The sequence below is a fragment of the Dermacentor andersoni genome, chromosome 4 (genome assembly GCF_023375885.2).
Source record: "Dermacentor andersoni chromosome 4, qqDerAnde1_hic_scaffold, whole genome shotgun sequence".
NCBI lineage: Eukaryota > Metazoa > Arthropoda > Arachnida > Ixodida > Ixodidae > Dermacentor > Dermacentor andersoni.
Genome location: NC_092817.1, coordinates 18,817,501 through 18,843,668, shown reverse-complemented (window position 1 = coordinate 18,843,668; position 26,168 = coordinate 18,817,501). Strand labels below are relative to the sequence as shown.

At 47.0% G+C, this 26,168-nt stretch overlaps 2 protein-coding genes across 2 annotated transcripts in view; both read right to left on the bottom strand.

Moving 5' to 3' along the window:
- Nucleotides 1-13,095, bottom strand: part of LOC126535830 (glutamine synthetase-like) — a 39,448-nt gene extending 26,353 nt beyond the window's left edge. Inside the window, exons 1-4 of the mRNA XM_055073297.2 lie at nt 12,942-13,095; nt 9,245-9,387; nt 8,214-8,292; nt 5,648-5,815 (exon numbers count right to left, since the gene is read on the bottom strand). Of these exons, the coding sequence (XP_054929272.1) occupies nt 5,648-5,815; nt 8,214-8,292; nt 9,245-9,387; nt 12,942-13,095 (544 nt within the window). The remainder of the gene's footprint in view (nt 1-5,647; nt 5,816-8,213; nt 8,293-9,244; nt 9,388-12,941) is intronic.
- Nucleotides 13,096-24,233: 11,138 nt separating this feature from the next.
- LOC126535826 (uncharacterized) overlaps nt 24,234-26,168 on the bottom strand; it is a 145,962-nt gene continuing 144,027 nt past the window's right edge. The window contains exon 6 of the mRNA XM_050182658.3: nt 24,234-26,168. This exon is cut by the window's right edge and continues 325 nt beyond it. The gene's annotated coding sequence lies outside the window, so the exon portion shown is untranslated.

Sequence of the window (26,168 nt, the reverse complement as noted above, 5' to 3'; positions counted from 1 at the left end):
TCTAGAGGAATTTGAAATCCCAAAACTAACGCCGGAAGAAGTAAAGAAAGCCTTGGGAGCTATGCAAAGAGGGAAGGCAGCCGGGGAGGATCAGGTAACAGCAGATTTCTCCAAGGATGGTGGGCAGATTGTTCTAGAAAAACTGGCCACCCTGTATACGCAATGCCTCATGACTTCGAGCGCCCCGAAATCTCGGAAGAACGCTAACATAATCCTAATCCATAAGAAAGGTGACGCCAAAGACGTGAAAAATTATAGACCGATCAGCTTACTGTCTGTTGCCTACAAAGTATTTACTAAGGTAATGGCAAATAGAATCAGGAATACCTTAGACTTCTGTCAAACAAAGGACTAGGCAGGGTTCCGTAAAGGCTACTCAACAATAGACCATATTCACACTATCAAACAGGTGATAGAGAAATGTGCGGAATATAACCAACCCCTATATATAGCTTTCATTGATTACGAGAAAGCGTTTGATTCAGTCGAAACCTCAGCAGTCATGGAGGCATTGCGTATTCAGGGTGTAGACGAGCAGTATGTAAAAATACTGAGGGATATCTATAGCGGCTCCACAGCCACCGTAGTCCTCCATAAAGAAAGCAACAAAATCCCAATAAAGAAAGGCGTCAGATAGGGAGATACGATCTCTCCAATGCTATTCACAGCGTGTTTACAAGAGGTATTCAGAGACCTGGATTAGGAAGAATTGGGGATAAGAGTTAATGGAGAATACCGTAGTATCTTGCGATTCGCTGATGATATTGCCTTGCTTAGTAACTCAGTGGACCAACTGCAATGCATGCTCACTGAACTGGAGAGGCAAAGCCGAAGGGTGGGTCTAAAAATAATCTACAGAAAACTAAAGTAATGTTTAACAGTCTCGGAAGAGAACAGCAGCTTACGATAGGTAGCGAGGCACTGGAAGTGGAAAGGGAATACATCTACTTAGGGCAGGTAGTGACCGCGGATCCGGATCATGCGACTGAAATAATCAGATGAATAAGAATGGGCTGGGGTGCGTTTGGCAGGCATACTCAAATCATGAACAGCAGGTTGCCATTATCCCTCAAGAGAAAAGTGTATAACAGCTGTGTCTTACCAGTAGTCACGTACGGGGCAGAAACCTGGAGGCTTACGAAAAGGGTTCTACTGAAATTGAGGACCACGCAACGAGCTATGGAAAGAAGAATGATGGGTGTAACGTTAAGGGATAAGAAAAGAGCAGATTGGGTGAGGGAACAACTGCAAGTTAATGACATCTTAGTTGAAATCAAGAAAAAGAAATGGGCATGGGCAGGACATGTAATGAGGAGGAAAGATAACCGATGGTCATTAAGGGTTACAGACTGGATTCCAAGGGAAGGGAAGCGTAGCAGGGGGCGGCAGAAATTTAGGTGGGCGGAGGAGATTAAGAAGTTTGCAGGGACAACATGGCCACAATTAGTACATGACCGGGTTGGTGGAGAAGTATGGGAGAGGCTCAGTAATGTGGAAAGTTGGGCTAGTTGGTGATTGATCATTATTGCTTGCTGGTGAAGCAGCGCACTGACGCGGACACAGAGAAGACACACAAGACGACACTGTTGCAGCGAGTGTCGTCTTGTGTGTCTTCTCTGTGTCCGTGTGAGTGCGCTGCTTCACCAACAAGGTATGGGAGAGGCCTTTGCCCTGCAGTGGGCGTAACCAGGTTGATGGTGATGATGATGATGATGATGATGATGATGAATTTAGCAAAAATTGTTACTGTAGCCTCTGAAGCTATCAGCTACACGGCGTTCTCGCCAATGTCACTTATGAATAACATCAAGATTATAGAGAGATCATAATAGCGTAGGTACAGCAATGGCTCTCTTAATAAGGAGTCACCGATTACCGATAGGTTCGCACAACCAATCAAAATTTTAGTCAGTTTTGCCTCACACTACCGCAAATTGTGTGTACGTTCCATAGACTGTTACAGCCTACAGGTTGCTTTTAAGGATATGAATGGTTTTGCCCTATATAAAAGTTATTTCCCTCCTATTTTCTATTTTCATACTGATGTCGCACACGTCTATTTACACTGTGCGCGTTTTTTGTTATTATTATTGCTGTAAGTCTCTCTTTGCCTCAGCAATACTCTCATGTTCTTAAGGTAAGTTAAATATTATTTCAGAAAACATCCATTAGAGATTTTTTATACAAACCATCGCAGTTATATAGGATCTTCATTTGTCCATATATTCACTATGCGAAGCCACAATAAAAAATTACAGGTCATGGAGTATCTGCTCACAGTCCAAACTGTACGCTGCTTCTAGAGACTAACGATAGTAAACGTGCAGACCTTTCGATGAGTCTACAGATTTTTTATACAGTAAGAAAACAAGTCTTTGTAAAGGGTTCCTTGTTGGAAAGTGACATATTTCATGCATGCTATAGAAAACATTCATTCGGTGTTTTATCAATGGCTACTCAGAAATTGCTGCATTTCTCTTTTTGTGTTCGTGTGTCTTCTTTACACACGGACACACACACGGACACACGCACAGAGCACAGACACACGCAGATATATATATATATATATATATATATATATATATATATATATATGAGTTTGTGTATGTGTGTGTGTGTAAACGAGAAGGAAGGGGGTCAACCGAAGGGTCCGTCTTCATTAGTCATATCATAAAAAGCCAACAAACACTGACACCAAGGACAACACAGGGGAAATTACTTGTGCTTAATAAATGAAATGAAGCAACTATAAATTAATGGAAATCAAAAAACAACTTGCCGCAGGTTTGGGAAACGATCCCACCTGTGAGTGGTAACGCTGACTAACACTCCCACGGTTCTACTAGGAAACATAAATACCCAAGAAAGTGGATGGGGAAACGGCGCCGCGGTAGCTCAATTGGTAGAGCATCGCACGCGAAATGCGAAGGTTGTGGGATCGTTTCCCACCTGTGGCAAGTTGTTTTTTATCCGCTTTCATTGCCATTAATTTATCGTTCCTTCATTCCATTTATTAATCACAAGTTATTTCCCCTATGTTGTCCTTGGTGTCAGTGTTTGTTGGCTCCTTACGATATGACTATATATATATATATATATATATATATATATATATATATATATATATGCAAAGCTCGTTAACTCAGATTTCATGGCACCGCAGGAAATTTCCGAAGAATTACGCTAATGCCGAATAAATGAGTGAACAACAAAACAACAAAGACATCATTCAAATCAAACCGGAGCACACTTCAATATGCTGAAATACCGCGTTATTGACGTCTACCTTTTTACGCAAATCTCGCGGCTGACGAGACACTTTTTTCTGAGTCCACCTAAGCGGCACAAACACGCAAGCTGTCGGAAGTGCATTAAGAAAATTTTTATAAAATTAAATGCGCTTCCGTGGCTTCTCTTGAAGTGCTATTAGGTCGGGGCCGTTGCCCCGCGCATGGGCTATCCTCATCGGAATCGGGGACGTCCTGGGAGCACGTAATATCATTTATGATTTATTCCTCGTTTAGCCGGCCAGCTGCGGTGACACCATGGGCAATCGCGATGTAGTCGGCAAGCGTCACATCCGTTAGCAAAACAGCGCTTACAGCTCAAGCAGTCGTCGTCGCTGGACTCCGCCGACACCTCTTCGCCTACGGACGCATCCTCGGGCTCAGGCCTAACAAGTGTCGAAAACAGTTGGCGATAACACGTGAAGGTGCTCTTCGACATGTGAGCGATTATGTGTACCCCGTCGGGAAGGTCCGCTTCGCATTGCTGCCCAACTTCGGAGCACAAAAGCACCCGCTCTAGCAGCTCTCTTCGGTATTTAGATTTCGCAAACTGAGTGATACCCTGGTTAAAATTAAATTATGTGGTTTTACGGGCCAGAACCATTTTCTGATTATGAGGCACGCGGTAATGGAGGACTCCGGAAATTTCGACCACCTAAGGTTCTTTAAGGTGCACCAAAATCTAAGTACAAGGGTGTTTTCGTATTTCGCCCCTACCGAAATGCGGCCGCTGAGGCCGGGATTCGATCCCGTGACTTCGTGCTCAGCAGCGCAACACCATAGCCACTGAGCAACCATGCACGGCGGGTGAATGATATTCTGGTTTATGGGTTGAAGAGCAGGAGTAGTATTAGGCGGCAAGAAAGAAACAAACAACTTTGATGCTTATCAGCTCGATCATACAGTAATGTGCACTGCAGTTGTCAAGGGCCATTATTATTTTTCTCCCCTTAGAAGAGAACTAGCGGTCCAGATGCTGCAGCCTGCCTCGTAAAAGATATGGGGTCATAAAAGCCTTCCTGTTTGCCCTGTATCCAACAGGAAGTGCTTTGACGTATCTGCAACAGCGTGACTGGGCCAGCGCACCGTCCCAGTCATATATATTTATATATATATATATATATATATATATATATATATATATATATATATATATATATATATATATATATATATATATATATATATATATATGTGTGTGTGTGTGTGTGTGTGTGTGTGTATCTAAGATACACCTGATTGAATTTCAAACGTATGTTCGGGTGGTTTCATAAGGTTCGTACATCTTAGAATGGAACACTAAATTAAATATAATCATGAACAAACGCTTTACTCCTACTTCATCTTTTTTGTTCGATGTACTTCGATATATTATGATATAAATGGCATATGATTATATGCCCCCCCCCCCTCTCATGAATATCTGGCTCTAAATAGCTGCCCCACTTGTGGTGGTGAACTTTGTAATTGCAGTCAGTACTTATTTCACCTCACGTCACCATTTGATCTCCGAGATAACTTAAAGTTGTAGACGTCCTTCCTTCCAACATTTCCAATAGCGAAACAAATGTTTGCAGAGATCCCACGCCACGTGGAAATAATGTTATGCTAAGCACTGTCTAATGACGACATGGCGTGTTGCTCTTGCGTCATTGTAGAATTACTTTCGTTCCAGTGTAACCCGAATTTCACGTTTTGTCCGAACAATGCAGTGTGGCGCTGTTCCGGTGCTCGTCGACACCGAATTACAGCTTCCAAGCATCGTCGTTTTGTGCGGCTGTGGCACAGCTACACATCGCAGTCCATCGCAGTAATGATAGCGAGACGTGCGACTGTGCACAAATTTTGTCGCAAGTGTGTGTCTCACTTTTATCGTATACAGTAGTGCTACACACAATGGGCAACGCTGAGTGTCTCTTTTCTGCCACCGACCTGGGTCCAACCCGAAGGCGATGCTATATCGCATGGTGTACCGAACAAACCGCCAGCTGCCACTAGAAAAGGATGATGGCAACGGGCGGGCTCTCATATTCGTATTTCAGTTGTGATGCGACGGGACGTACGTACGCGCTAAGCGCCTCAAAGGGCTAGCTTGCAGATGGAAATACTGGTAAAGCTGGTCTAATAAGCAGCGAAATGGCCTGCTGCGTTTTGGGACGCTGGTTCAGTGCCCACCGTCACACATGTAGTTCCTTCTATTGTTTTTGTCGTATTATTTTTATTGCTGAGTGTTTAAGGATGTACTCGGAGGACGCTGGAGATACACAGAAACACAAGAAGTTGATCCATAGTAATATGGCTATTCGTTATGCTTTCCTGTTGAAATACGCGATTTGTTTACAAAGAAACTGAGTAGTTACCATTAGGTTGTTCGTCCGAGTTGAGAACTTCGCAAAGAACCAACTTGTTCCGGCCCTTCAGAAATGGATCCTTAAAGAGAGCTACTGGGAGGAGGTAAAGCTCGGAGTCGACGCCCGCGTCTGGCCACTGGTCAGTACCCACACCACAAAACGTAGACCTTGGGCACTCTGGAGAAAAGAAACAAAGAATAAAAAATACTGTCCATAAAAAATTCACTAAGCTAGGGTGAAGGAAGGATGGTGTGAGCCCTCTTTCTTCATATCTAATTACAAAATGAACAGGTTCATTTGTGTGTCAAAACAGCAGCCACAGCACAGTGAGCAACAAAACTGAGCACAAATGCTCAGAACCCAAATCTATGTGCTCGCTCCACGGTTAGGTGCCAGCTCTAGAAACATGACAACTATAGAACATATAAGTATGGGATTCTGCATAATGTAACACGTTCAATATAGATAATTTATTTATTCAATATACAGGATCCTAAAACGGGCCTCAAGAACCAGGCCGTAAAGTGGAATTGAGCAGTTTCGAAAAAGCGTGTGGCTTAGGCTGGCGCATAAGTACGGGATCAAGTTCAATAAATTAATGTTCTCCAAAGACCTGTGTGTTATTACGTTGGCTCGGCTCTAGTAAAGAATGCTTTTGTTTTGGTTGCGTTGCCCACGCCACAAATGTAAATGGCTGTATATGCATTAGGGCAGGCAGCCCGGCTGCAACAGGTTTGTCCAACACCTTGGTGACAGCTTTGTGCACCGAAGACAGCACATCGACGCGAGGAGTACAAACAGACAATGTGAGGGATTCGTCGCGGTTTCGATGATAATCTTTTCTTATGCGACTTCAGATCGATTTGGGGTTCATTGGATCTGGCTATCTAATCACTTTGGTCTGGTATATTAGAAGATTTGAGACCTTCTAGTGCACGTAGGACAATGAAGAAGGCGTGAAAATTAAACTTTTAACAAAACATACACCTAGTTATACCGTATAGCTATGTGCGGAGCAGTCATAATGAGTGATCAGCAAAAATAATAATAATAATAAAGGAGAAAGAGAAAAAGAGACCGAAATGAAAGCCAGAAGGCACTCGTTCACACTGCGCACGTCTAAAAGCGGAACCGGAAATGTGGCTTTACTCGATAAAAAATGCGCGCCATTTGCGTAAATAGTGCAGTCTAAAACGAAAGAAAGTCAACAACGCAACAGTTAAGTAAAGGACTTTATATATAAAGGTAATATGAATTGAAGCAGTATAAGGTGGCGTAGGTGAAGTTAAAGTGGCTCAACTGGCGGTCGACATCGGAGAAAATAAAAAAGGTCAACTGGGGGAGTATCTGTTCCCTCTCGATTAACAAACATGAAAGAACATGGAACAAGAAACCACATGCAGGAACCACAAGACCCGCAGGAGCAGCGACGGCTGATCCAGCGGGCACGCCGTGTGGCGCGACACGCCGAGGCTACGCCTGTTTTAGGCCTAGCGTCCGTGACCCCCCACAGACCACTCGGCCATGGAATACCAAGTAAACGGCACTGATATCGACCCCGCCGAAGCCCTAAACGGGGAATGGGAGACTGTCCTGCGCCTCCGCAAACAGTACCGCCCGGCGACTGCCACTCAGTCTCCCCAAACGGAACCCAAGGGCGGCGACGGCCGTTCAACCGCCCAGATATACCGAGCTGCGGCGCCGCCAGCTGCGCAGCGCCCGCTTCGTACGCGACACGCGCCTCTCCCGCAACTCCCGCGGGGAGACTTCAAAATCGTAGTCTGACCACGCGGCGGTTTGGACGCAAGGAGACCCCTCGAACGCTCTTCGCAGCAATCTGTGATGCGACGAAAACCCACATGCAGGAAGCGCTCGCTCAGGACCAGGTGCGGCTGCATCCAACAAACAATACCTTGATAATCAGTCCTCCAGAGGAGGCTCGAGCTCGGGCTTATGCCCAAATAACGTCAATCGGCATCGGCACGAGCGCAGCTGATGTCACCGCATACCTCGCTCCGCCAGCTGATGCCGTGAGGGGCGTCATTCACATGGCCCACAGTGGTGAGTCGCACGGTGAAATCCTGAAAGGACTTGTTCCCTTCAATCCTCAACTACCAATTATTGACGCTCGGCCCTTCGGGAAAAAGCAATCCATTATTATAACTTTCGCCACCGGCCCCCTGTCAAAAGCTGTCCGCTTTTGGGCGTGTATTCACACTTGCTTTCCTCATCGACCAAACATGTAGGCTTGCTACAACTGCCGCCGTGTCGGACACCGCCAGGATGTCTGTCCCGCGCCAACTAGCGGATGTTGCCACAATTGCGGTGACAAGCACACGCCAACGGAACCCCCAACCTGTACACCCAAGTGCATTGTCTGTGGGGACGGGCATCATACTGGGAATATTCAATGTAAGTACCGGTACGCACGCCCGCCACCACGCACCCAGCCAACCACCGGATGCCAGTCAAGAGCCCGGGAGCAGAACCCAGCCCCGCGAAAGTCATCGCGCAGTGCAAGCACTGCGCGCTCCATTTTACGTGACCGTAGCCACAAGCCCCAGCAGGACCTCACCTGGGCCGACCGTGCGAGGAGATCGCCGCCTGCCCCCGCCCAGAAAACTCCGGACCACAACGAAGGGGAGCTCCAGGCCCTGCGGGAGGAGGTAAGACGCCTCACAGTCCTCACTCAGAGCTCACTTCCTTCTCCTACTCTTTCTCACTCCCCCCCAACTTCACCTCCTACTCATTCACAAACCAACACCGCTCCCTCTCAATCACCCCCCTAAAGGAACAACGTGTCACCCCCCCCAACCCCTCACCTCCGAGCCGACTGATGTCGACTCCAAATTGAAAGACCTCTCCGACCAATCCGACAAAAAACTCAAAGAGATTGAGGTTCGCCTCGAAAGCAAATTCAATGCTCTCATCACTGACCTCACTACGAAAGTGGAGACGCACTTGGAACGCTGCATGGAATCTATACTTCAGAAAATGGTCAACCTCCTCGAAATACGCCTCACGCAGCTCCCCCCGCTCTCTACCCCGTTCTCCCCACAGCACAACTAACTGCCATGGAACCCCACATCCCAATAGACGCGAGTCTAACCCCTCTTATCCATCCCTCTAAGCTCCAATACGGCGGGACGGGGCAACAATAACTCCCTTCACACCATAACCTGGAACTGGCGCGGCTTCCGGGGCAAGCAAGCGCCCATGCAACTTCTACTTCCTACACTTTCCCCAACACCCCAAGTCCTTCTTCTCCAAGATACCGCCAATCAGGCCACACTCCCCAGTTACAACTCCGCACACTCTGACACCACAAACATACCCAGGGCGTCCACACTTGTGCACCGCACTCTAACACGCAAGACACATTACATCACGTCAGAGACGCCCTGCGCGATCACCGAAATTATCCATCATACACATACACACCCATCCATCTTTATTGCCAATATCTACAACCCCCCATCCCAACCGATGGCCTCGTTGGACTACCTCCTCCGAGAGTTGTACCGCCTAGCAGGGAAGCACCCCGTACTAATCGGTGGGGATTTCAACAGTCAGCACACTGACTGGGGATATAAAACAACCACACACAGAGGTCGCAGGCTCTGGCTGCTCATGCAGAACCTCCAACTTTCCGTCCACAACAACTTTCAGATGCCTACGCGAATTGGCAACAATGTCAGCATGGACACTAGTCCGGATCTGGTGATCAGCTGCTCCCTCCATGATGGGACCTGGACGAGAACACAACACACACTGGGCAGTGATCATTACATGATACAAGTCACTGTCCCATTCAAACCACCCCGCCACACCTACGTGACACACAAACTCATTAACTGGGACGCTCTCCGCACCACGCGGACTGCCCTCCCTGACAACCCCATCACCGACATCACCGACTGGGTGATGTCGGTGATGTCCAACATCCAACACCGACATCCAACAACATACATCCAACATCCAACAACATACGCAGCAGATTGAAACCACCACAGACACCCCAACACTATACACCCGACTCACCCACGTCTGGGACGCCTACCACAGCCTCCTAGAAAGGTGGAAACGGGGTAAACATAACAGAACACTAAAGAAATGCTTAGCCGCTTTACAATCCCAAGTTCAACTACATTCGGAGGAGCTCTGCCGCTCAAATTGGGGGCAAGTATGCGACGGCATCGCCGGCAAACTGACCACCAAACGGGCGTCGCACCTCCTTCGCCACCTCATCGATCCATCGAAAACAAAAAACACCACCCAGCACCACATCACCCGGCTCATACACACACACTTGGACAACCCCGATGCTCTCTTGGGTACACTCCGCTTTCCAAAAACTGGACAATCGGCCGCTTTCTGTGCAGGTGCTGCTAGAACACCGCCCCCATCGCCCGTCGGCCCATAAAGCGGTGAAGGCGCTTTTGTGTTTCTTAAGGACGACGGGTTTGTGCGACCATCTGTGACTATTAACGCGATTTCTGTAAGACCACACGCGTCAGCAAACTCGCCGCAATTTCCTTCTTTCCTTCCCTCCTCTCTCTCCCTGTGATCTTTGTTTTCCCCTTTCCCGTTCCCCCGGTGTAGGGTAGCCAACCGGACGTTATTCTGGTTAACCTCCCTGCCTTCTACTTTTCTCTTTCCTCCTCCTCCGCGACACATACACTTCACCTGGCATACCATATCCTCTCCCCTCATACACAGGACAGCCGAACCCCGAACTCGACACCGACATAACAGAGGCAGAGGTCAGAGCAGCCCTCATGACTCTCCGCACCAATTCCGCGCCTGGCCCCGACCAGGTCACCAACACAACGCTTCGTAATCTGGACAATCAATCGATTACTCGCATCACAGAGTACGTCAACCAGTGCTGGAAAGAGGGCACCCTCCCCCAGTCCTGGCGACACGCAAAGGTAATCTTCATTCCGAAGCCCAACAAACCACTTACACTCCAATACCTTCGCCCAATTTCGCTAACCTCGTGTCTCGGAAAGCTTTTCGAGCATGTGGTATCAGCGAGGCTCGCACAGCACATGACAGACCATGACTTATACCCTCACAGCATGGTGGGATTCCGCCCCCACTTGTCCACACAAGACACCATGTTGCAAATCACCCATGACATCTTCGATCCGCTCATTCCAAGCCACACCAAGGCAGTCCTGGCTTTGGATTTATCCAAAGCCTTTGATCGCGTCGAACATCACGCGATCATGACTGCACTCTCCCCACTGAATGTGGGCGCACGTACGTACACCTACATTCAGGCATTATTCACAGCACGCACGGCCGAGCTTCACTTCGGCCCGCTCACCTACCCCACATACTCACTAAAAAGCGTAGGCACCCCGCAAGGCTCCGTCCTCTCACCTTTTTTATTTAATATCACTCTCATCCCCCTAGCACGACAATTGGCAACCGTTCCTCACCTGGAACACACTCTCTACGCTGACGACATTACGCTATGGACTACCCATGGCAGTGATAGCGCCATACAGAACACCATCCAAGCAGCCACCAATCTGACCCAAAGCTATGCAGTTAGCGTAGGACTTTCTTGTTCCCCACAGAAGTCCGAGCTGCTGTGCATTTGTCCCGAGAACCGCAACTCGCCTTGCTCCCCCATCGTCATCGAGCTGGACGGTAGACCGATACCAGAGGTCTAAACCCTCAGGATACTTAGTATGCATATCCAGAGTGATGGGAAGCACATGACTACACTCTGGAGACTCAAGCAGGTAGTAGGGGCGATCTCGCACCTCATCCGCCCGGTCTCGGGCCACCACAGAGGCATGAGGGAGCGTGATCTATGCCGACTTGTTCACGCCTTTGTACTCACCCGTGTACTCTACTCCACCCCCTATCTCAAGCTCTCTCGCCGTGAAACTGACGCCATGGACGCTCTTATTCGCCGGGCATACAAAGTCGCCCCCCACCTTCCCATAAATACACCTACCGACCAACTCTTACAATTAGGCCTCCACAACACAATCGGGGAACTTGTAGACATGCATCCCGACCACCACGATAAGCGCCGCAGAGCTCGAGCTAAAGCACTGCACCGTTACTACGGATCGGAACCGGACGCCGTATGGGTAGACGCAGCCTGCAAGGGTGATGAAGTGGTCGCTGTCGTGGTGGATCACACTCTCTCTCCGATTGGAACGCACACACTCCTCCTAGACACCTCGCCCGAAGCTGCAGAGGAAGCCGCCATTGCCCTAGCTATCATCAACACAGAAGCACGGTATGTTTTATCAGACTCCAAAACTGCAATCCTAAATTTCGCACGTGGCCGAGTCCACGTCCCTGCTTTTTGCATACTGGACTCGCCCGTTGCACCCCCGCCCCGTCATGTGGAGCTGATTTGGGTGCCCGCGCACTGCGGGAATCCTGGAAACGAGGCCGCCAACCTCTTAGCCCGAGGTTCTTTAAACCGGGCTCTTGCGGCCTCCTATCCGGGATTCCCGAAGGAGCGCGCGCGCACACTTTCAACGAGCTGACGAATGCCTCCAAGGCGGCGCGTCAGCTGTACCCCACACCGCACAAATCCCTTAGCAATCGACAAGCAACCCTTTGGCGCCGATTACAAACTCACACTCTCCCATCTCCTCTGACTCTTTCTCACTATCACCCACTTTTCCTCACATCAGCCTGTAATCTCTGTCCCGAACCTCGCGCTTCTGCTCTCCACCTCCTTTCTCATTGCCCGGTGGATCCTTCCCCTCGGGGTCTCAAGCACCTGAAGGCCTGGGAGGACTGGGAGGCCCTGCATGCGCTCTGGAGACCCGGTCGTGCAGACCATGGCTACTGATCGGGCTGCCAGCGTTACGGAGCGAAGCAACATAAACGCTTGAGTGCAGTGGGGTCGTGCAGGGGCCCGGGAGCCTGCGAGCTCCAAACTCCTCAGTCTTACAATAAAGTTTTTTATGATGATGATGTGTGGCGCGAGCCAATGAGCCTCTGAACTAAGGGTTCCACCCTACGAGGAAGTCACCCCATATCATCAAGAATAAATTTCTCTCTCTCTCTCTCTTTGTGTGTTTGTTGTCCGCACTCTAGAAATTACACTTTAAAACAATTCTTATTCACATTCCCTTTTACCCTTAGTTTCCTTCTGCAGACCTCCCAATTTACGTTTCTACCAATGTCCACTGAAAGTTAAGAGGAGCTTTTCTAAGCGAGCGAGTCGCGACAACTCAGTGACAGGCTGCTAACGCCTTGCGTGCGGTTCAAATGTATGACGAAGAGACGTTGCAGAGCAAGATAAACAGCCGCACCGTACCTTCAGGCGATTTCGGTTCGTAGCTCAGCACCATCATCTTTGATCTCACATTCTCCAACGTGGCGTCGACGAAGACGTACGTGCAGAACACCTGGTCTTCAGGTTGCTCGAGGTCCAGATATTTCTTAAAGATGTCCGGTCTTGGAGCTGCCATCGCTAACTTCTTATATCGGTTTTTTGTGACTACCTAATAATAATAATATTTATTCGCCAATTATGCCTACACGGCGTACTCACGGTCCCTCTCTCGAGTGGCGTGGTATAGTGCGCGGCGATGGAAACAGGTCAGTCGTGCTGCGAGGCCTTCTACTAAATCTGCGAAGCTGAAAGTTAGGGGGGCGTTTTATAGCGATAAAAAAATGTACGGTACGCGCTTACGAAGCAAATACATTTTGCGTTTTACGAGCGGTTGCACGCCGTGCAGAGACGGAGGTCAACGGACATACACGTCGTGCGCACACCTGCGTCTGCGCCAAACGCGCAGCAGTAGCGAAATGTGTGCGTCGAGAACTGCCAGTTCTATGCGGGAGACAATGTCTGATGGAAGCTGAAATTGCCTGTGGGGCTTTGTGCCCGACTATCTCACAGCTGCTCAAACCCATTTACTCCATAGAATGTACTTAATTACTTTGTGTATAATCTCGTCATATTGTCAGAATAACTTAAAACGCGAACAGGGGAAACGTAACCTAGAATACCGTTTACGTGGGATTACTAGTGAATACGAGGTGCTGTATCCCTTTATACATAAACGCTTAACTTTCTGCTCCTTCCTAACCACCCGCGAAAAAACAAATCCCTTATAGGTGCTCGTGAATGCACGAACAGAAGACGATCCGATCGGCTTGGGTCCTTGGGCGCGCAAACACACTTGGGTGCGTTATTTCTAAAACTCTCTAGAGAAGCACGTTTCGGTATGTGCCAGATTAGTTCGTGTTTAAATTTCTCTTGATAGTGTTTTCACCAGGCAGAAACAGCGAGGCGACCAAACGAGGAGTCATATACGAGGGTATCAAAATGTTTTGAGAGTGGCTGCGTTATTAAGGAAATAAATTGTTTATGCGTCACCATCCAAATGATCTACTTGCAGAGTAACACCCAGCTTTCTTGCCACTTTTAGAATGGAAGCCTTCGCTCCGGAACGAGTGCAACACTTTTCACCATTCGTGCTTGATTTCAGCTACCATGTGAACACGGTTGGATTTTTAATTATGGAATATTGCGAAGTAGGCGAGAGCAAATCCTTGCAAATGACCAGTCTTTCAGTCGAGGGTCATCGTTAGGAACGGAACTTAGAAGTGCGGTTACGATCCTGAGACAAAGCAGTCAGTGACGCATTGTAAAATCTCAACGTCTCTGCGACCGAAAGAAGATAAGTCCGCAGCTCGACAAAGTGCGTGCTCCAATGGCATAGCCAGTGAGTAGCACGCCGGGCACGTGTACTCCCCCCCCCCCCTACACCTTCGAAAGTTTCTGTGTTTGTATAAGGCAACAAGATGGCGAATTGGGAGAGTTCATGTTGAACAGATCTTGAAGCGCACAGGCACACAGACAAAATGTTAGAGAAAAGCAGACAGGACCTGGCCTGTAAATATGGGGCCTGTCTCACCCACCCCTCCCGCCCCATCACGCTCTGGGTCCCAATTACGCCTCGTCTGATAAGGCGGTCTGACTCGTGTCTTGCCGAGCCCTTCCTTTTTGGCGCAAACAACAGATTGGGCGCGATCTGTTGTTACCAGCACCCGGAGCGGCGTCGCCTACCACGGCTTTTACGCAGGCAGGCGTGAAATGAGGCAACGGGGCTTTCTGTTTGTTAGCTACTTCACCTGTTGTAGAAATACTTGCGTGCTAGCTAGAAAGTCAACCTTGTGACGTACTGAAATTCGCGTGTTTTTTTTTAATGTGTGAATGTTTACTAGAATAAGCGCCATCATCATTGTAACGGCTCTTAAGCAGCTGATTTTTTATTTCTGTATTTATTTGGCTGACATTATATTTGTTAATAATTTAGGGAAATGAAGAGATTCGGCCGTTTCCTCACATTTGTGGGCATTCAATATATAACTGTGAGAATCTGTTGTATATCCTATCTTCTGTATGCGTGTTTTTGTACCTTCTACCTTGTTTGTGTTCATGAGCTGAGGGCTATGGCTCGCTGCAGCCGGTATGCTTCAGCATGTGAGGCCTGCGACCAGGCTGGCATCCCCCGCTACAATTAAAGCTTTCAGGTAGTTTTGCAACTAATTATACAGCTTTGTCCAGCGATTGGTCGCAGCGTTTCCGTAAATTGGGTAACGGCAGAACGCTGACCTTCAGGCACATCATCCTTCTCTTGTTTTTTTCACCATCCCAAGCCAAACATCCCGCAGAGCCTAAGATTTCTCGCAGCTGTCCGTGGCCTCCGAGATCGCAACGGTGCAAGCGTCGTTGCGATCTAAATATCACTCAACATCTCAGAAGCTTGGGAACCCGCCGTAAGGATATATATCACAACGTCGGCCAACTCCCGCACTCAACGGCAAGATCCAATAACTGGTGGACAGCGGTGGGATTGTCCTCCAGATCCAACAGGGGGCAGGAGAACAACCAATGTGCGTCCATTTAGCTCATGCGGCCTAAAGTGATCGTTCCCGCTGACGCGATAAGCGCCAACAGTGGATGGCCGCGGAGAAAAACTATTGGAGAGAAGCAGAAGTCGCCCTTTTGCTCCTATAGTAGGAATTAAGCTTAGGAAAAAAAAAACGCGCAGTTTCGCCCGAAAGCCGAAGAATCGACGGCAATACCAAAGTATTAGACAACTGCATTAAGTAAGGTGCGTAGTATTATTGGCCGTATGAATTGCAGTAAACATTCACTTAGCAATTAAGGTAACAAGCATGGTGGCAGGCAAGCAGAGGCAAACATGAACCGATTCCACTCGATGACCGCGTACGTTCGCTGTGGCAACGTTGACTCGATGAAGAGCGCAAGCGGAGGGGAGCGAACGCTTCGAGCTGCCTGTCGACATTACGCGACCTCCAACGCTAGGCGCGAGGGAAAACGGCACCCAGGAAGCTACCATACATCGCAGGTCGGCCAAACTTGGCGCCCACCGCAGTCTACATCCAAGGTAGGGCTCGCGGGCCGCGTATGCACAGCCAGGGCCGAGCTAGAGGAGGAGTCGCGGACACCTTTTTTTTTTTTGTATTGCTAGGACAACCTAGCCTTGCTGATAAGCATTCTTGTAAATCAGCCGACAATCCTCCCTGTGGGAAAGATAAAGGAAATTTTCAATTTTTTGATATTCGATCGGACATTGGCATAGCCAGGAGGGAGAGGTGTCAAAACCCCCCAACCGAAATTTTCTGATGAACCCCCCCCCTCCTTCCCCCTTTCCGACGAAACAAAGTTTCAGTAAGTGGGCTCCCAAAGAGCGACATGAATGAAAGGGAAAGCTTCAATGTGAAAGCAAGTCGAGGGCTAGTGTCCGACCAGATGAATGTTGAAGAGTGCGACAGTGACTAACGGAAAAGAATTTTAAGAAGGGGGGTGGGGTGACGGATACGAGGAGTGGTGAGGGGGGACGCGCATTAAAAGGGCGTCAAGAACGAAGTTGGCGGATAATTGTGGACATAGGGAGAGCGTCTCGTCACTGCCCTATCGATCAACACCAATACGGCCGTGGTCAGTAAACAAGCTGAGGCTCAGTAACGAGCGCAGCGTTTTGAAGAAAGGAAATGCGGGCAAGACAGATGGCGATGATCGTTGTGTGGCAAAGATACACCTGAAAGGGTGCACTCTTAGGCCAAGTAAAACCCTTTGGGGTGTATCTCTGCCACACAACAATAATCGTCATCTGCCTTGCTTGCGTTTCCTTTTTTGAAAACGCCGCGCCCGCTACTTTCCTATCGGGAATGCTATCTCATGCTGATAATGCGCATGCCGTTCGTTACTGCAGGAAGTACCGGGCTCGCCGAGTTGAAGAAAGGAAACGCGGTCAAGACAGATGACGATTATCGTTGTGTGGCAAAAGGGTGTAATTTTGCTTAAGAGTGTGTAAACTTTTCTTAGAGTGTACACTCTAAAACAAATGTACACCCTTTGGGGTGTACATTTGGCTGTACATCGTCATCTGCCTTGCTTGGGTTTCCTTACTTGAAAACGCTGCGCTCGCTACTTTCCTGTCGAGAATGCTTTGTCATGCTGATAACGGGCACGCCGTTCGTTACTTGGAAGTACCCGGCTCGCCGCGTTAAAGAAAGGAAATGCGGACAAGACAGATGACGATTATCGTTGTGTGGCAAAAGGGTGTAATTTTGCTTAAGAGTATATATACCGTGCTTAAGCCCGGCCGCGGCGGCCGCATTTCGATGGGGGCGAATCGCGAAAACACCCGTGTACTTAGATTTAGGTGCACGTTAAAGAACCCCAGGTGGTCAATATTTCCGGAGTCCTACACTACGGCGTGCCTCATAATCAGAAAGTGGTTTTGGCACGTTAAACCCCATAATTAAAAAAATTAAATTAACCGTGCTGAAGTTGCAGACGGCATTGTGTGACGTCATGCACAGCAGCATGTCAGGCACGACTGACATGCTGCTCCGGGTGAGATGGTGAGGATCGAAAGAAAGAGAGTGTGATCAAAACAGAAACAAGGCTGACCGTACACCGATTTCGGTCTGCCGACTGTCAGCGACCGCGTTTTTTCCTTGGTGTCGGCGCCTCTGTCAAACTGTACCAACGCCTAACAATCTGCCGATAGTCGGTAAACCGAAATCGGTGTCGTGTGGGCCTAGTGTGAGTGAGCCTTTAGCGTTCACCAGCCAGACGAACCAGCGTGTGAGATGGTACACGTAATATGTGTCGATTTCACGAAAGTAGCACGCGGACATCTCGAGACGGCGCACTCTGCAATACGTTCTGCTCATCTGCCGTGGATATTTATCCAAGTCGTGGCGTCTTCAACATGTTTGCTTAAGAATAAAATTAAATGGACCGCTTCTCGCCGCCCATTTCGCTTTCGCGCCGTTTTATATAGCGACCGCTTTCGATGCGCGTGTTCTTAATTTTGCTCTATGAGCTATCTTGGTACTGCCGAGGGCGTGTTCTTTCTCGGCGCACTTGAGTCAAAATCGTAATTTTCCTGACTTTATGGGTGATTTTCTACGGCGAGGTTACTTGTGATCGACGAGCGCCGTTGAACCGTTTCGCAACTTTCGCAAGGGCTGTGAAGCGTCTGAAAGCGGGCAAATGCAGCGGTCCCGAGAATTGCGGGGCATCGGCAAGGAAACAGCAGTGTGTTCAACAAACACCATGCAACACGACACGTGGCCTTTTCGGCTGCGGGACGCTCTTGGACCGCGGCAGTGTAAGAAATCCCAACTACTCCCCACTAACGCGCTTACAGCATTTCTGCGAGATACAGGGTTCAAACAGACTCTATAAGTAACTTTTGCGTTGGAGCATTCGCGTTAGCCTATGTGATAGTATGCGCGTGCCTTGTTTCTGTTTTGATCGCACTCTCTTTCTTTCGATCCTCACCATCTCACCCGGAGCAGCATGTCAGTCGTGCCTGACATGCTCCTGTGCTTGTACTTAGACACGTGACAGCATGACGTCACACAATGCCGTGTGCAACTTTTCAATGAAGCATTGTCACCGTCACACAGAAATGATCGGGCTACGGCATTAACTGGCTGCAAGTAACCGCAAAACGAGTAGGAATGATGAGATGAAAACAGGCATCAATTCATCATTACGATTGCGGACTTGCTGTGCAGTGACCTTTGTTTGCCTATTTCAGAGTCCATAAATTACGAATGTTTGCTTGTAAGATAGATGGCACTTCTACTTTCGATGTTTAGATACCGATCTACTAGAGCCACTCATCAGTTTACATATACACTCGTCGTTTGCTTATTTTTTTTTATTGAAGTGAATGTTAGGAGAGGTTGGCGCCTTTATGTGGTGGCACCGGCTACTCCTTGTCCCTTCGCAGACGAAACAAATTTGCGTAAAAAAGGAGAATAGCGACACTAAATATAACACTCAGTAGAACACCGGATCAATAAAAAATATACAGTCCAACAGTACATGAGTCGCAAAGTTCTGTGCATTAGTTCAGTCCACGTACGCATATATAAGGTCCGATGCTTTGAACAGCCAAAACACACAACACTTGTAATACACTGCAAGTACAGGACAGAATTATACATATTGCGTAAAAGTTGCGATCACCACATAAACCAACTGCGAACCACGAACAACGTTTATGTAACTCATTTAGCGTATTCGGATCATCCAATACTTAATATTTTCCCAAAATGTTGGTGTCCTCTAAAAACTTTTTCAGAGCAAGAAGTGCTCTTTTTTGAAGGCCCGCAGTTGGCCATGGGCCAAGTATCTTTTTTAGAGTGAATGGTCTTCTGTTTAATATAAACAAATTAGCTTGCAGTACCGTTCTTTGTGTATCGTATTTCATGCACTCGAGAAGAAGATGATGCACATCTTCGTCTGGATGGCCACAAGAACACTGCGGACTAGAGACACGTTTTATGTTGTACAAGAAGTGTTTCGTAAATGCAGTACCAAGACGCAGGCGGTGTACCAAAGTTTCAAATTTTCTGTTGTCTCTTAGAGTTTCTGGCATTGATAAGTTTATACATGGGTCTATAAAGTATAACTCCGAGTTTTTAGTTTGCTGGTCAAACCAGGTAGTTTTGCTGAGGCGACAAGAAATCTGTCTCAGGATCAGACGGACTTCACTACGCAATAGGGGAAGATTGGTTGTCTCCACGTTATTGTGCGCCCGATTCACAGCTGCGTCCGCTGCAGTATTACCAGGAATATTGCAGTGCCCAGGAATCCACTGAAATGCAATTACGTGGTTCATTGCGCTTGCTTTTGTAAGTTCTTTGAGCGTCTCATACAATATCGAAGTGTTAAAAGAATTTTTCTTATTGCTCTGTAGTAATGTGAGAGCGGCTTGCGAATCGCTAAAGATAACCCATTTTTGCGAATGTTTTTCTAATGTTATGAAACGCAAAGCACACAGGATTGCAAATAGTTCTGCCATGGTGGAAGATGTCTCCCGGGATAATTTAAATGTTTGCTCTAGCGCTAAATGTGGAATGACGAATGCTGAAGTCGAGGAATTTTTATGACACGAACCATCTGTATAAACGTGGATGTACTGGGGGTATAATGAGTAAATTTGGAAGAGTGCCAGTTGCTGTGCGGCTACTATGAACATGTCTCTCTTAGATATAATGCCGTCAACCGATAACTCTATTTTAGGGTATGTTAGCATCCAGGGAGGGTAACTAACATCCACTTTGCATAATTCAAATCTTGGTAATAATGCTTTATGTTCTCGAACAACATCGTGAATGTTGCTTTTGTTTCTTTCGGTGTGCGCGAGGTTTAATGGATGCTTCTCGTGTTCGGTTAAGATGCGATAAATATGTCGGCATGTTTCAACCGTTCGTATGACTGGAAATGGGGAGTGACGAGCTTCAGCAAGTACTAAAGAACTCGAAGTAGCCTGCGGAACCCCAAGACACACTCGCAGCCCCCTTGCTAGTAAACGTTGAAGACGTTCCTCAGAAGTTTGCGATAAACCATGGAGAATAGGTGCCAAGTAAGCAATTTTTTATTTTATGAGTGCGTTATGAACTTGTAGTAGCGAAGAGACTGATCCCCCCCACGTTGTGCCTGCGAGTCGCCGAAGTACGTTTATTACTGCATTGGTCTGCTTTTCAATTGCGCGGATGTGTGAAGCCCATGTAAGCTGGCGGTCAAGAATAAATCCAAGAAATTTATGCTGTTTCTCAAACATCAAAGTTTGCCCGTTAAGCCTAAGTTGGAAATTAATCAACTGTCATCTGTGTTTGCTTATTATTATTATTATTATTTTTATTATTATTATTATTATTATTATTATTATTATTATTATTATTATTATTATTATTATTATTATTATTATTATTATTATTTGTTTTGAAAACGTATGTACACTTGACAGGTAAGGGAAAGTGAGGAGCAGGGTGACAACTGCCACCAGAAGGGGCACAAGGCGTGCCTACTCTTCAGAGAGCAGGAAACAGAAACATAGAAATGAAAGACAAGAAGGAGGGAAGGAAATAAAGAGCAACATGGCCAATCTCAAAGAATAAAGGTGAACACACACAGTACAGGTTTTACGCAGTAGGGTTTACTACAAGTACAGCGTAAACCATGCAACAATATCGTGAAGTAATGACGAAGTGCTACAAAACACAGATCTGCGCATATCGAGAGCGGCGCATCACACGGCTGAAATGAGCGACCGGGCTTCTTCGCAAACAGCCCTGCTGATTTCAGTTGCGGGTTCTCGCTTTTCGGGCCGTGTCGGCCGTTTGCTGCTTCTTGTGCCCGCGCACTACGAAGTGAAAAGTGGTTCATATGATATCGCTATAGCCAGAACTCAACTATACTGAACTCAGCAGACCAAAATCAGCATCGTGTCGGCCTAGTGCGACCGCGCCCGCCGGTAGTGGTTGCACAAACTTGTCGACTGCAGGTACAGACCGAACCTCCGCTGAACGTCGTCGACACCGACTCACAGTTAATGCAGACAGTTGCTAGAGCCGACAGTCGTGCAGTTCAACTTTGGAAGCAGTATTAAACTCACTTGAAGCTCGAATAGACATCTACACAAGCTCAACTGCTGCGGCGATTGCATTGTCGGTGCGATGTTTTCGCTCAGCAGCCATTCTCATCAAGCCTCACCGAACGAAGGTCGGCAGATTGGTTTTGTCGGCGTTGGCGGCACGAGAACCTGTCACACTATGCGGACTCGCAGTCGTCGGTCGCATCGGCGGGGTTTTCGGCCTAATATGACAATGCCATTCTAAGCGACACGGTCTGCCGAGTGGCCAGCCGATCATCGGCTTCGGCGTCTTATCGGCATCTTGCCAGCATCGGTGTCCTGTCGGCCCAGTATGATGGTGCCTTTAAGAACTTTGATAGAGTTGTGCCCTATTTACCAAGGTGCATATTAAGTTTGTGGCACTCTCCATCATTGCAACGTTAAGCAAAGGATTTTTGTTCGATTATATTGAATAAATTGACAACCTTTAAAGCTGTAGCTGTCGTTAGCACTCCCGCCTAATGTATGTCATATAACAAACCAGTAGTGAAATCAAGATAGTGGACTCAAATGTTTGGGCAAGCCGGACAAAAAGGGAAATAAAAATATCAAATTGTGTTTTGCTACTCTTTTTCCCTTCGTTCTGCACGTACGCAGGCAAACCTCTATGCTTGTTTAAGTAAAGAACTCTTGTTCGCTTTAATACATGAAAACGCATAATACGTGGATATCCAATACGTGAGTAACGTGAATAAGTCGCACTTGCATAGCGTAATGTACAGTATGCAAAAGATCTGCGCATATATTACATCGTCCAAATGAGTGAGAAATCTTGGTCTCAGATTCGAGCCAGCAGAGACATATGTTTGGAAAATCCGAAAAGTATTCTTTGGACTGTCTATTCTGTAGCTCCTACAGGATCAGTTGTCTGTCACTGGCGGTCGTTGTGACAATTTGGAATGACACTCGCTTGCAGGTCCATACCTCTTTTGACACGGGCGGCATTTGACAGTTTTCGGAGCATGCACCTTACAGTAGATACAGAAAAGATCATTTGTTTCGCGTCATGTAATTAGGGAATGACATTTCCTCGCGCCCCACCAGCTGTTGCAAGCACCTCGGACATACGTCAATGCCGTGGTTACGCGTATACAGGCGCTCTCTAGTCCGTTCACTCTCGCCGTTTTTTTTTTTTTTTTACGTGGTGTTTGCCGGTCTTAGAAATTGTTGAATGTTATGCCCACTGATGAAGAAAATAAACAAGGTAAATGTGAAAGATAAGTGCTGCCTTTGATTGCGCTTTCCGCACGAATTGACAGCACCTGCGGCTATCTACTTTGAGCTTTTAGTACTTGAGTGTCTGTACTTTAAGCAAATAACTTCAGATGAGAATTGACTGGGGGAATGGATGGAGGCGCGCTGTAGAAATATTTGTATACCTGCAAAGAATTCGCTAGAACGCACGTGCGGAATGAGAAAAGAAGTGCTCACTATTTTGGTGCTTGCTTTTTTTTCTTGAACGAATGGGCAATTAATGTTACAATTATTGTTATAATAACCGCTATAAATAGCGAGAAATTGCGGTACATTACTCTGTGTAAGCCTGATCCTCCCATGCTTGTGTTCCTCATATGCGAATGGCCTCATTGAGTGCACCGCATGTAATGCAACATAAACAATGCCTTTCGCAGTGCAATTTTTCGACAGAAGGTTACTAGATCGATGTGCGTCGATGCCATCTGGGTCTCTCCTCTACAGCATTTTTCACGCTCATTGTACGGCTTGTTGACATTTTGAGTGCAATCTTTTTGTATATCTATTGATATAAGAGTGCTTTTCTTACGGGAGGTAATGATTTACCAATTTTTAACGCGTGCCACCAATGCAGACTCCCAGAGTGATTAATTTATTGGCGCTGTTTAGCATCATAAAACACAATTTAGACCTATTGCAAACGCTTTTAGACGTTATGAAGGTCTGCTGTTTAATTTCCGATAGGTAGAGTTCTTCAACATGTGCCTAAATTCACGTACAAAAACATTTTTGCGTTCCGCCCGAATGAAGAAGCGGCTTCCGCCGGTTGCCTTTGTCGCCGTCGCAAGCACGTGGCGAGCACGAGGTTTGCCACGACCACTGAGCCAACGAGGCGGACATTCTTAGATTGCGAGTACAAGGCGGTAGCATGCGGCCCATGATTGTATGACTTAAAATCGTGCTCTCTGTCATGCGCATTGCTTATCGTTATAGTGATCCCCAACTAATAAGAAGTTAAGAGGGATCCGACGTATTGCGTTGTCAAATACTAGTCCCGAAAATTATGCTGCATATATCAGCAAGGGTTAACTTGTTTGTCTCTATAGTCACCAAGGGCCGTATTAAGTAACATATATTTCCATTGTCCTTTCTTTTTGTCCTTCTTAAATGGTTGGCAGGACGCCATGACTTTGTTATCGCCGCCGACTGCCACCCGCTGCGGAGAATGATAGGAAATGAATAGACTCAAAGGAAAAAAAATCATTATGGTCCAAAAACAATAATCGATATCAATGATCTTTTATGTGACTAAAGTAGGCAAATAATATAAGGCCGCCAAACAATCGTTAAGCGAAATTAAGAAGCATACAGAACTCTACACAGTACGTGGCCGGGCAGAAGGGCATCTAGAAGGTGACACAAGTCCACGGTAAACACAGGCACAACGTGTTTATTTCGAACTTTAAAAGTGCGCATTACATCTCACACACGAGTCTTGGCATGACAGACAACGAAATTGTCGCCAGTATCTCTTGAACTGAGAAGTTTCAGAAATTGAAACACATTTATGGAGACCGCTTAGCGACAAATAAACGGCCCAGTCTTTCGGCTGGAAGAAAAAAAGTAACAATAGATAAAAACACTGCCTAGTAATGTGGATATACTGCGCAATATAGTTTGTGTTCTTGCTCTTAAATGCAGGTGTCGCGGCTAGGTATATGACAATATACTATCAGCTAACAGCGTGTGTTGGCGTTTGGCAAAATACAAGTTTACAGCCTAAGATTTCTTCTCACGGATTTCACATGTCAACTCGAGCAAACTGTAACTTGGCTGCGCGGTTAGCTATGGTTTAAGCGACAATGCTAACGGGAACATTTAACACCGAGCGTGTTGCAGGCACGCTAGGTGTCCCACTAACCAACATATGGAACATGGGGAGCTAAAGGCTGACCAGCATCACAGTATAGCTAGAAAAGGCTATCAGGCAACATCATGACAACAGGGTACTATATAGAAGCCCGAACTTCTAAGCAAGGAATCATGGCCAGTTAAGCGAAGCACATTTGGCCTAAGATATTATATTACTAATGCTTTGCTACACAGGCTGACTAAGGCATCTTCAGCTATAGAAGAAGAGTGTTTTATGTCGAGTTGTCTTCAGCTACGTTTAAACACCGAGATGGTTATTGCCGTTTTTTTTTTATTTGTTTGATTCACTGGGTATGAAAAGTACAAAAAGGAGGCAGTGAGTTAGCTTAAGTTAAGCCATTAGGCAAACACACACTTGGTCGTGGACTGGAAAATGATTAACTTGCGGACGAGCACAGCAACAATATCGATATGCAGAATAAAGATGCACGACTACAGCTTGCATGGAAACATTGTCGGGCTCGAAACATGGTTCCTAAAAAGTAACATATGGAAGGCGAGAAGAATCTGTAACAAACTTAGCTATGTAACAAGTTCAGCACAGGACAAAGATAACAGCGCGATAGAGAACTATGAGGAGCAAACGTTAACTATACCACGTCACCTTTGCAACATGTTATTGTGTTGTGTCAGACAACTCAAGCGCAATGATTAAAACTTCTTTGCAGTCACAGTAGAACGAAAGTATTATGCATCTCTGTCACTCAATCGGACGTTAATTGTCTAGCTTAGCCGCCAGAATCGTTGATATCCCTAAGCGAGCACAGTTCATTTGGGACACCGGAAAAGAGTGCGACATTCACATGCATGGACAAATGTGAAGAAGCCACTGCTTTCACGCACCTGCACGTAATTTCAGCTTGCTGTTTACTAAAGGGCGCACCACTTGCTGTCTTCTCAATATAAACAACAAATACTCTGGCTAGTGTCATCATTCTCCGGAGTGTCAGATGTGTTCCGCAACTGCAAACATGTGCGCATGTAAAAAACAAAAATAAGGACAACAAAGTTAACGCAAAATCTCCAAGGTTAGGTACAAGTACTTGATGTCATTGTGTGTGTGTGTCGATGTGGGAAGTTCCTATACACGGATGTATAGCCTCGTAGGCGCGGTGGAGCTACGCGAAGGCGCTCTGTTCAGAGTGGAAACCTTAAATAACGAAAGGAAGGAGAGACAAAAAATACACACACAAAACAGACACTATAACTGTCATTGGCATGGTGCAGGCTAAAACCTTGCACACGCCCACACACACACACACACACTAATACAATTAAAGTCCTCAACTTTCTTGGTATTCGCCCAGAGCATTCTCCTCCCTCGTCTCATCTGGCCCGACTGCGCATTCGTTCGCTTCCTTCGTCTATCCAGAGTTCAAAGTTCAAGCGAAGGAGCTCTGCTGGGGAGGCGAGAGCTGCGATGAAGGCGACAC